Below are 12383 nucleotides of genomic sequence, written 5' to 3'. Positions count from 1 at the left end.
CCTAACAAATTATATGGATTTCTAGGAGCTCCAGGGTTCTTCTGAACTGCTTTTTCATTATCTACTTTATCAGACCTTTTTGCCGGCAGAGGGATTGTAGCAGATTGCGCAGTTTATTTCCTTTGATAAGAAGCATTTTTCTAATTTAACAAAATACATTGTGAAAAATTATTTGGATAATATCATTATGAGCTTGAAAGTCATTCATGTAGTAAAAATATAATGTGCTAATGCTGAGGTGTCACGGTGGTTCTTTCTCTTCTAGAGCGTATTCAGGATTTTATTATTTTTTCAGCAACTATAACAAGTTCATCTGAAAATGATGACCGCAGTGGATCCAGTTTGGAGTGGAGTAAAGATGGAAGTCTCAGAACTGGTGTGCATCAAGGAATTATTCATGATCGAAGGACAGATAATTGTTCACCAGTTGCAGAAGAGGAGGCAGCTGGAGCTGCTGAGAGTTTGCCCAAAGCAGAAGTGCCTAGTGCAGATGGTCCTGTTCCCTATACACAGAGTTCTAGCTCGTTAGTAATGCCTCGTCCCAATTCTGTTGCAGGTAAGGAAGTACTGACAGAGGAAGAGGGATTTTTTAGTAACATAACAGTACAGTGACATAACCAGCATGAGGTTTGGTATTAAAGGTACAATATTGGTGCCAAGATGTGCCCCATAGGAAACTCCAGTTATGTTAACCTGTTAGTTTATTTAATAAAAGCTGTCAATACTGGAATGTGAGTGTGTATTTTATGTTCCTGTCAAGTCTGAAGTTTGGGTTTGTTCAAGATAGATTTAAGGTAACATTTTCAATCTTAAAGCACTAGTGTACAGATTTCTCCTAATTCAGCCAACCTGTTCATTCACTGTGTATGTGCTTACATTAGTGATCATAATAGTTTTATTACTATTTTTGTTAATATTGTAGAGTTAAAACAGCTCTGAAAAAATGAGCTAGAATCTTTGTTGTTGTTGTTGTTGTGATCATCAGCACTAGAGTCCATTGAATTCCGGGTGCTGTGCTGTATTTTTTTCACGTGCAACCTGATTTGATAACTTAAGATGATATGAAGCTTCCAGAATTGCAAGTACTGCATCTACAACAGTCCATTTCAGTTTAAAAACACAAAAATGAAAAGTATATTAAAAAAATCCAGGAAATGTAGAGAGCAGGACCCCTCTAAAAACAACTGTATTTTGGCATTGGTTAATGATTTTATGGAGAGAAGGAAAAAATAGTCTTGACTTGAGGCAGAATATTGTCAACATTTTACAGTAAAAGTGGGAGCTTCTGTTTGAGACCTTAAATGAAAATGGCTGACTGTTACTGTGGGTGTAAGTTCAAGTTTAAACTTGAAATGTTCTGACCTTAATTCCCTAAGTTAATATTTGTGGTGGTGAATAAGGACTGAATCCTGTAAACACTGAGAGCTGGGATTTCCGATAGCAATAGTTAGCAGTACTAAAAGAGCTTTAAGATCTGAGAATGGTAACTGGGGTTAACTTCATTGCTACATAGTTTACAGAGCTAGTCTGTGATAAGAGCTTTGTGTTTTGTTTTTAAATCTGGGGCCCCAAATAAGTCTGCTGGGAAAACACTAGGACATATTCTCCATTTCATTTTCAAAGGAAGCATAATGGCATTAGTCCAGAAAGGATGTCCAACAAACTGCAGTAAATTGGAACTGCAACAGAAAAATATTCCAGTACATAACGTAGCAAACATTGTCAAGAACTCAAGGTTCACCAGTAATAGTTAGGATTGATGTTGATTATAATTTGTTTATTTAAAATTTGACTGAATGATTTAGTTGTATTGTTGTAAAATTTGTTAATTGAAATCCACCAAAACTGGTCTTGGTGTATGTATAATCTGATGGAGGCTTTAAAATACCTCGAAAATAATTTGAATGCTAATTTTGAAACAGTGTAAGTACCACTGTTAAGTGCAGGATTGTGTTTCAGCTACCTCTTGTACAGTGTTGGGTCTTTTTACCAAAGTCTGTGGGGGGAAGGGAGGAGACTAGTAAGACTTCAGAATGGAGTTTTCCAATTTTCTGCTGTGCTTGCTATTAGCTTCATTTTGTTCAGTGAATCAAACCTCTTAGATTAAGCAGAGGCAAAGAATCCTAATGAAATTTCACAACTTTTCTCCTATTATACATAATTATAAAACTAAAAATACTGCAAGGATATATTTGGGAACATTTTGCCTTTCTTATGGTTTCATGTGCTAATATTTTGCTCTCAGAGATCTAAGCCTGGTAAAAGGGCTTCATGCAGATGGATTATTCTACATTATTCTGTTCTTTGCCATAGCAGCTTGCTGAATCAGGACCCCAGGTGTCTTTATTATTGGCATTTGTAGAGTTACTGTCTACTTGTGTGCTACCTTCTCACTTTCATGAAATCTTAACTAGCAATTACTTTGTACTGCGTTGTTCTCTTTTTCTAATGCATTTGGTTTAATAAGGAGACAGAAGATTGGATGAGTTGTGGATCTTTCCATTGTATAGGTGCAAGATGTGGGCTACATTTTCATAATTCACTGACATATGAAGTGAGTTGGTCTTTTATGTGAAACTGCACCAGAAGTTGTCAACAAACATTTTAATTATCAGCCTTGTTGACAGTGGCCTAAATCCTGTTTAACCTCCATGTGCTTAAATGGCACTTATGTAACTGCCTAATGGTATTTTTTGCGCTTGCGTACAAATTGGATTCTGTTGGATTCCACCTGTGGTGGTATAAGAGAGCCCAGCATGTTTACCTTGCAGAAGTAAGGTGATAGCAGGGGAAGCAGATCCACTCACCTTTAGCCCAATAACTTAGTAGCTAGGGCACTTGCTCAGAGAACAGAAGGCCCTGTCACCTACCAGGGGCTTGAACCTGCTTTTCTTGCATCTCCTGTGGTAGGGAAGGCATTGTTCAGACACTCTCTAGCTTGAAGCTGGCCCACTGCACCTTGTATTAAATGTTTATTAGATTAAATGAATGGTTTCCAGGGGGCTTTTGGGCCCCCTCCCTTTCACAACAGCATCTGTCTTGAGTCATTCTTCCTCTGATTTGTTCTTCTCCTGGCTATCCATTTGGTCAACTTCATGGGGAAGGCTGGAGAGAGGTTGGTAAATACCTGGCTCATGGTAGGTGGGGCATTTTGCTGGAAAGCAGGAGATGCAGATTCAAATCCAGCATCTTCTGTTCCTGGCAACTGCTAAACTATTGGGTTAAAAGGCAGGGAGGGTCTTCTTCCTCCTGTGGCAATAAACACCAAGTACTTGTGGCTTTTTGGCAACAAAAGTTTTGGCGCTTATAGGGTGTTATGTCTGTACCTAGGCAGTTATATTGCCCGTAGGCACTTACACAGACATTAAAGCAGCCTAGTGAACATGTCAATAGTCAAATGAAGGGTGGAATCCAAACTCTGTTACTGGGAATTTAAACTGTATGCTAGTACCAAAACAAGCAGATAGTGAATACGCAGCTGTGGAAATGCCAGTTAGGCACATAACATGAAGTAGGATTTAGTTTATGCAAACATTTTAGGAGGATTAAGAGGATTCTGTATCACTCTGTTTAGATCTCCTTCAATTAACAAGGATTTCTGATGACTAGAAAAACTGATGACTATACTGTACATATGAAGCACAGCTTTGTGAAGATCGATTTTTAATTGGTGATAACTTAAGGACCTTCATCTTTTAAAATGGAGATCAGGAGTGTCAAAGTGATCTGGTCCTGCAGACTGGGAAAGGGGTGTGGGGCCAGCATGTGGGCCAGAATGGGCTCACAGACTGGCCTGTGCTCCAGATCCAGCATGTGGGGCTGGTGCAGTAAAGAAGCTGCATGTAGCACATGCCGTGGATCTGCCTGGTATGTTGCACTGGCCATGTAAAGTGCATGGGGCTGGTCAGGATGTGTGCAGTGCCTGGTACCTGGACTGGCCTGAGATATGTGTTGCATGTGGTGCCCACTTCAGATGCCCTGCGTGCTGGATCTAGCACATGGGGCTGGTTTGTTGACCGAATTAGGACTGGCCCCAGATCTAGTGTGCAGAGTTGATCTGGTGCAGGCACTAAATGCAGCACACACCACAGCCTGGCTCAGGCGCTATGTGCAGTGTGTGCCCTGGACTGGCACTGGGTGCTGTGTGCAGCATGTGCCTGGCTCAGTCCCACATGGTACGTGGGACTGGTTGGGCTTTATGCTGTGTGTGGTTTTACAAAGGCTGGATTACTGTCTACAAGTTCTGCTGGCATAGTTATATTGACTAGGAATGTGGAAAGATCACATCCTGTAGCTGAGTACTATGTTGGCAAACCCCTTGACAGAAGAGGGCTTCTGTTGGTTTAACATGTGTCATTTGGAAAAGTGTGGTAACAACACTGGCAGGAAAAAACTCTTCTGCCAGTATATATCTAGTTTCCACTAGAGGGCTCTGCTGGCATATTGGTAACAGCAGAAGCCCTGTAATGTAGACAGGCTCAAAGGCACAGGGCTTGAATTACTTGGTACTTGAATGTGCTAGGTACTGTCCACATGTTGCAAGGTATAATCTCTGATCCAAAAATATTCAAGTGACAGCCACTGTGTTCAATACCTGAGACATGTGCAACTAAAGTAAAATGGCTATTGAGTAAACAAACTGAATACAGTTTAAAAATAGACTTTAAGGCACCACAGCCTGTACTGCATGTATTTATATTGACAGTTGTAATGTTATTTATAATTAAAATAAAATTGCTTGGCTTGACCCTGGGATTTGGTTCTGTTTCTCAGCATTTGCTGTGCTGTGGAATGAATGCATCTGAAAATAACAGATTTGATGTTGAAGGCTTTCCACAATAAATAAGAATTGAAATCCTTATCTAGATTAAGAGAAACAACTTGTTGTAAGGAGCTATTAATGGACTAGATCTAAGATGTGACTTAGAGTAAAGAACCAGGCTTCATGTTGGTGTAACCTGCAGAGGACTGCCAAGTCAGAACAGCTGGAAATGCAGGCTCAGAATTGTAGCCCAGTGGCTGCTGCATTCCCACGTATGGAGGGGATAGCTGGAGAGTCTCCAGTGTTGTTGATTCACTGGCTCTAGACTTGTTGGTCAAAGAAAGGGTGGGGTCCACACAAGAAAGGTTTAGTTTTCTTGTTGATGTGAAAAAAAACAAGGAGAAAGTTGGGTTTTTTTTTTTTTCAGATCAAATTAAATTATTTGTTTCATCTTCAGGTTCAGCTCTTCTTAAACTATATTTAGACAGACTTTAAACTTGTAGACATTATAAAATGAAAAATCACATGTCTGTTAAAATTATTTTTTCAGTATATTTTTCTGTTAGGAATTCAGCTTGGAATTGGACACATTTGCTGATTTCCCCCCCCCCCCCCAGTCAGAGTACAAGTTGTTCTGTGAAATGTTTCTGCACTAAAAATGTTGTCCATCACTACTCAAATGCGCCTAGCCTGTCTCAAAACTTTGAATGAGTGCCTCTTTGTTCTTAACTTTTTTCTTTATTTCCATCATTTTGCTTAGTCCAGTGAAAAGGAATGCAGGATCTAACTACTAACTATTGTAGCAACAATTAACCAGCTAACCCTGTTCGCAATGCGCTGTTGACATCAAAGTTAGGGTTGTTTTCTACCAGAAAGTAAACAAGAAACCATGTGAATGTTGGTATTGCTTGAAACACAAGGGAGAGAAAGGGGAAATGAGTGTCTGGAAAATGGAAAGAAGACCTAATTGGTAGTACAGAAAGATGTGTAATCTTAAGTGCCTTTGATCCCAAAACACTATATAAATTATACAATGTGAATGACTTCAACCAAGCACTGCAGTAATACTGGAAAGCGTCCATTTAAGTGATGTGCACTCTTAGGCTTGCTACATACAGCATGTTACATGCTCTCAGTCTTAGCAAAAGTGGGTAGTGTACCATTATACTGCAGAATCAACATTTTTATTGCATAAATTCTGAGGTTGGTTGTCTGTCATTGCAGAAGATTTCTTTTCCAAGTAAGAGCTTTTAGGATTCAGAAAACTATTTCTATATGCATAGAGTTGTGCAGTTAATGGGGTGATTGTTAATGTACTGGATATGGTGAAGTAGTGCACACAATGTCTGCTTGTCTAATTGCAAGATTTGGATTGCCAGCAACTATGAATGAAATCACTGGGGCAAAAGAGTCATCTAGCTACCTTGCTGTGTTTCTTCTTGGAAGTATTGAAGCTTTACTAAATAATTTCTGAATGCCAGACTTGTCATAATTCAGTGAAACGCTTGTGCTTTTCTTAGCTTCTCACTGGGCATTTTAGCATTTTAAATTTTGTGGTAATACTTCATAGTACAAATGTAAACCAAACAGAATGTATCTAATTAAAGAAGGATACTTTTTGTGAGTTGGTGAGATGTTCAAAATACTTTATTTTTTAAAGTTACTTTATACCTCTGTTTACAGAGGAAAACTGCCAGAATCATCAAAAATTTTAGTCTTTCTGGAAATGTAACTCTTCAGGAATATTAATGAATAAATTGTTTTGAAGGCATAAACACACTTACAATATTGTAATATATTGTATACATAATTATATGTTATAGTATTATACATATTTTTGTTCTGTGCAACTGTTTATGTGGAGGAAAATATCAACTTCGGTATTTATTATTATAGCAACAAGTTCAACCAAGCTTGAAGATTTGAGTTATTTGGATGGACAAAGGAATACTCCCCTACGCACCTCAATTCGCTTACCTTGGCATAATACTGCGGGAGGAAGAGTACAACAAGAAATTAAAGGTATTTATACATTTCTGGTCATCTTGCAACAGACAGACAGTTGTAGCAGATACAGCCTGGATCTTCTGTACCTCATGTATCCAATATTCCTTCAATATTGAAAAGCTAAATTAAGGAGTCCCTTGATTCGTCTGAAGTACAGCTTAAGTACATGTATCCAGTATCCTCCACATGATCCAGATAGCACAGAGTACACTGTATGTAAAGAAACCAAAAATACTTAAAGAGAATCTTGAAAATATCTTTGTACATGAACCTTATATATGAAAGAAAAGTGATTAAGTCACATTTGGTTGGTTCTAATATGTGCAGTGCTATGCGGATAATCCAATTTAAACTGGCTTTGGGGCTAGAAAACGGTGGGATTTTGTTCTTTTCAGGTGATGTGCAAACGTTTTATTTACTCTTCTCTACTTGGTCACCTACTGCTTCTGTTTAAATGACCAGTAATGCTTAATTAAAAACAGAAAAATGCAAGCAGTCAAATTGCACCTAATTGTAAACATAACTTTTTTCAACCAAGCACAGCTATGTTCCTCCTTTAACTCTCATATGATTATATTTTTGTATTTTGAAGCAAAATAATCACGTTTCTATTTCTCTTTCTGTAAACTATTTGTTGCAAGTCCTGAATTAGAGAATTCTATAGTGTTTTTCAAGTATGAATATACAACACATTTGATTTTTTTTATAACATTTCAAGCAATCACAGCACAGCAGCATTTTCACTTTCAAGGTTCATCCATACCTGAAAGAAAATCCCAACAATTATTGGCATTTTATCATAAATAGGATTTAATTCACACTAGAGATGTTAATTTTAGTCAGTTCAGTGAACCAGCTATAAACATTTTCACATTAAAAGGAATAAAATAAATTGCAAACACATCCTGCAAAAGTTTTCAAAATGGTCTTCTAAAAATGATGCTGCATTTGAATAAGCTTTTATTGCATAATTACTTACATTTTCCTTATGCCCTCCTCAGCACGTTTTGTCCCCTATAAGCCTCAAGACATCTTACTAAAGCCACTATTGTTTGAAGTGCCAAGCATAACAACAGACTCTGTGTTTGTTGGAAGAGATTGGCTGTTTCAAGTGATTGAAGAAAACTTGAAGAATACAGAGCTGGCAGAAAACAGGGGAGCAGTTATTATTGGAAATGTGGGATTTGGGAAGACTGCTGTTGTTTCAAGACTGGTGGCACTCAGCTGCCATGGAAGTCGTATGAGGCAGATTGCATCGAACAGTCCTAATTCATCTCCCAAAAGTATGTTTCTCTTGTAAATAATGATGTAAGTTATTGTGTTAGTACAAAGAATCAGATGCAAATAATTACAGACCTTATTGTTTTCTACACGCATTCCTCCATAAGGTGGGTGGGGAAGAGAAAGAGATGCCATCAACCTGGCATGGTTTGACAACTACATCCTTAGCATGGAGTAGTAAGCCCCCTTAAAAATGAGGTATTTGTTGAAGTCATTATTCCTGCCACTCTGTCCTTACACCAAACCTTTCTGGCTGAGTGGCTGCAATTGACTGTTATCTTGACTTTCTTCCATCAGTTTTTGGCTTTGGGAGAGGAGGATGCCCCAGAGTGATCATTTCCCAATGTTAATCCATAAAACACTGCATGATTGAGCTCTTAATTTACCGTATTTACTCAAATATAAGATGACCCTGAATATTAGATGACTCCCCCCAATAATTAGATTCTATATATGGAAAAATTATACATTTATTAAACTTTTCCAGGTATACAGTCTACCTATTGGAGATTTGCCTTGAATTTGCCCCCCATCCCCTGCACTGCTACAAAAGGGAAAATAAATCTAAGAAGTCAGGTAGCCCCCTTCCCCTCTGCCCCGTCTCCCAACTTCTTCCCCCCTTCATCAGTGTCAGATCCTGCTCTCCCTGAACATGTGTAAGAGAGGGGCAAAATTTGCATATAGGCAATTACTACAGGTACCTGTAGACTTCATACATCCAGAATTGACACATTGTTCACTGAAACTGCTGCAAGTTTTAGCATAGGTACTCCATAAACACACTTTTAAGCAGCATTTTTGTACTTGTATATGTAATCCTTCTGCTGCTTTCCTTATTTACTGTTGTTTCAGCACAGAGGTTAGTTAAATCCCTCTATAAAGATGATAATGTATAGCTGCATTAGTCAGTAACTAGTTACAGATGATAGCGTGTGTGTGTGCATGTGCAAGCTCGCAAAAATAATGCTACCCCAGTGCATTAGACCTTTATCGCAACTTTTTGGTCTGTGAATTTTTTTTTAGGTGGTGACCCCTGTCAGGAGATTCCCCTCACACAGTTATCTTCATCTGCCCCTTCCACAAATGGTAGCAATACAGTGAAGTCTCTAAGTTCTCCTGGTACTCCTGAGCATCAAAATCAAACTGGTGATTCAGTGCGACGCCTTGCTTCAAAGGTAACTTTTCACACGCATCACTAGACTTCCCCCTCCCCTCCCAGAAAAAGCTTTTAAATGTTGAGAGGGGAAGGTGGTGTGGGGTGGGAAATGGTGCTTTTTCAGGGCTCCCTGGTTGTGCTACGTGGAAGAGCAGAAGACGGGAAGGTAATTGAGGATACTTGTGTAGGTTGTACCATGCTCATGCATCTTGCATAGTTGACCAGGTTTCTCTCATTTTTCTTATGAATTAGTACTTGATTGCTACATTGAGTTAAAATTTGTCTTTTCAATAGCAGACATGAGTAGATGGTAATCCTGTATTGTTAGGCTTGGCAAAATTTGTGGGTTTTATTTTTTGTAATAATTTCAACCACTAAAATCAATGTATATTTTTAAGCATTTTAGATTTTTGAGTTTTCAGGAATGCAGCAAATTGGCAATTTTTCGATTTTTATCTATTTCAGTTTTTAGGAGTGAAAGAAATTAAAGGTGTGGGCAGCAGACAATTTATTAATGACAGTGTACTGTTAAAAGCTTTATAAAATCGCATATCAAAATTAGAGGTGCACTGATATATCAATCCATATTGTATCAGCGCTGATAAAGGGAAAATTAACATTATTGGCAGTTGGCTTTTTTTTGCCTGATATGGCCGATAATGTTGCTGATAAATGCTGCATACATGCATGCAGCCACAGCAAGCACGCAGCCAGGAATGCAGCCCAGCAGCTAGGAGAGCAGCATCTGGCTAGTAAGTCTGTTGGGGGGTGGAGGGGAAGGAGAATGGGGGTGCAGATCAAGGCCTCTGTGGTGAGGATGGAAGTGGGGCTGGGGCAGGGCCAAGCGCTGCCTAGCTGGGGTGGGGCAGGTTCCCTGCTGCATGCTAGGGTCTGGGGTTGCTCCAGCCTCCTTCCAGCAGCTGCACTCAGGCCGGAACTGCAGAGGGGGGCTAGAGCCACCCCAAAATTTGCTGTAGATCCCCTTCCGGCACTGCTGCTACCTGCCCTGCCCCACCTGGCCTGACTGTAGCGACTGGGAAGAGGCTGGAGTAGCCCCAGCCCTAAGCGCAGTCAGCAGACAGCCTGCCTTCACACTGCACAGATCTGAGGGAGACATATGCCGCCATGCCTCCCCTGAGGGTGCTCCTAGTCAAAATATAAAAAAGTAAATATTCATAAAGCAATAAATCGTATCTTCCTTAAATCATTCTGTCCATTCATTAGGAAAGAGCTGGACAGGTGGGGACTGAAAGAAACGGGTAGCAGCACTCCCAGAGCTCTGGGAACAGGGGGAGAGACAGCCTCCCCGACCCTCTTGCACACTTAGCCACCTCAGTCCAGCCTGGGCAGGACCCTGCTGCCGCCAAGCTGGAGCCTTGAATACTCTTCCTTCTCTCCCATTTGGGCTTTGGATAGGGGGTTGTTAAAGTAGCCTGTTATCTCTCTCCAGCCCATTGGGCATCTGTGAATATGCAGCTAACTGATGAGTTATTATGCCAGAAAAATAGCTAGTTGTTTAACTGACCAGTCAGTAGGGTGCCCATTGTTTTTCTCTTTAGCCCTTGTGTCCTCTGTCCTTCCATCACTTTCTCCACTGTCCAGTAACAGAGCTAAGGGTTCCCTGGTAGTTCCCTTTCTATACATTTCAGTTATTACCGATGGAAATATTTTCCTGTCTCTGAGTATGCCGTGAAATCACTATTTATTGATTTAAAAAATGGAATCCTTTCAAACCTATTGTTTAGACAGCTACTCTGCACCAAGCTCTTGCTTTGTGTAGCTTCTGCAGTGCCATTTTGGAAGAAATAATGACAGATAAAATGTTTGGTTTGCTTATAGTGCTTCCAATACTCCCTGCTTAGGCAAAGATTACAAAAACTAAGAGTGACATAATTGTGCCAGTGATGGGACTGTTTCCAGGTGAATGTTGCCAGGTCTCTTTAGTGCATGTCTTTTACAATAATAATGCAAAGTCAAGAGGATGTTTCAACATCCCTTCACCATGGCAGGACTTGGGCTCATCTTTCTCCTTTCTTGAGAGTCCCAGAGTACTGAGTTCTTTAGCAACAGTGCTCTTTCCCTTGGCTCCCAAGAGTTGACCCTGGAGATAGTGACATCATAGCTGTCCAATTGCCTCTTGAGGGTGAGAGAAGGTGGTACATAAAATAGCTGGGACCCAGCTGTTAAAAATTTATGCACTGTGCCTTGAAATCAGTTTTACATAGAATGTCGACATATATGTGAAACACTGACATGCTTTGATTTTTGTTTCATTTAGAAATCAGAGCATTGTTTGACTAGTGGGTTCCTATTTGGTCTTTGGTAATTCTTGGCATGGCATGTTTCAGTAGTCTTATCTGAAGGTTGAGGGCATGGATCTCTGGCATGCATAAAAAGACATTAGGTTTTTAGCTGTCAGTGATGGAAAAAGTTTCTGTTCCTGGTGTGTTTTCACCCAAGAGGCCCTTCCTCTCCTAAAATCTTTTTCTGAAAAGTAAGATCCTTTGCTCTCTGAGCCTCAGTAAAGCTTCTTTTGGCTCATAGCTTTATTTAAATAAAGTGTGTGTGTGTGTAGAGGTTTGAGGCCACAGTCACTAAGCACTGTGCAGCAGAGTCTTAAAGGTCCTACAGTATAAATAAACAAAACTGATACTGCATAGTTATGAATTGTCTTTTTCCAACCATTAGTGGCATTTCTGCCTTGTCCCTCTCCTTGTATGTAATCATCCATATAATTGGGTTTGAATAAAAAACTTGCATGTGAACACCCTCACATTTAGAAAATGCTCCAATGTTTAGCCCATCTAATGCCAGATTATTACAGTGTGTTGACAAATTCTGGATATATTTATTGTTGACCTCCATTTTGTTTTCATTTTCCTGATACTGACTACTGAAGCTCAAAATGGCTAAGTTGTGAGAAAAAGGAGATTTCATAGATTTCATAGACATCAGGGCTGGAAGGGACCTCGGAAGATCATCGAGTCCAGCCCCCCACCCAAAGGGCAGGAAATCAGCTAGGGTCATAAGATCCCAGCAAGATAGGCATCCAATTTGCTCTTGAAGGTGTTCAATGTAGGTGCTTGAACCACCTCCAATGGCAGGCTGTTCCAGGCCTTGGGAGCTTGGACAGTAAAGAAATTCTTCCTTATGTCCAGCCTGAAATGGTCTTGTAGC

At 39.9% G+C, this 12383-nt stretch overlaps 1 protein-coding gene across 7 annotated transcripts in view; it reads left to right on the top strand.

Annotated features, from left to right (window-relative positions):
• TANC1 (tetratricopeptide repeat, ankyrin repeat and coiled-coil containing 1) overlaps positions 1–12383 on the top strand; it is a 285257-nt gene that overhangs the window by 204745 nt on the left and 68129 nt on the right. For 6 of the 7 annotated variants that reach the window (XM_019522346.1, XM_019522348.1, XM_019522344.1 and 3 more), the window contains 4 exons: positions 266–556; positions 6659–6784; positions 7771–8052; positions 9074–9225. In XM_019522346.1, coding sequence (XP_019377891.1) covers positions 266–556; positions 6659–6784; positions 7771–8052; positions 9074–9225 — 851 coding nt within the window. The remainder of the gene's footprint in view (positions 1–265; positions 557–6658; positions 6785–7770; positions 8053–9073; positions 9226–12383) is intronic. The other variant, XM_019522347.1, reaches the window with a different exon arrangement.

The sequence above is a fragment of the Gavialis gangeticus genome, unplaced genomic scaffold, assembly GCF_001723915.1.
Source record: "Gavialis gangeticus isolate Ggan-Ray unplaced genomic scaffold, GavGan_comp1, whole genome shotgun sequence".
Lineage (NCBI taxonomy): Eukaryota > Metazoa > Chordata > Crocodylia > Gavialidae > Gavialis > Gavialis gangeticus.
The sequence above is the reverse complement of the archived record's forward strand: the minus strand, read 5'-3'. Positions and strand labels throughout refer to the sequence as shown.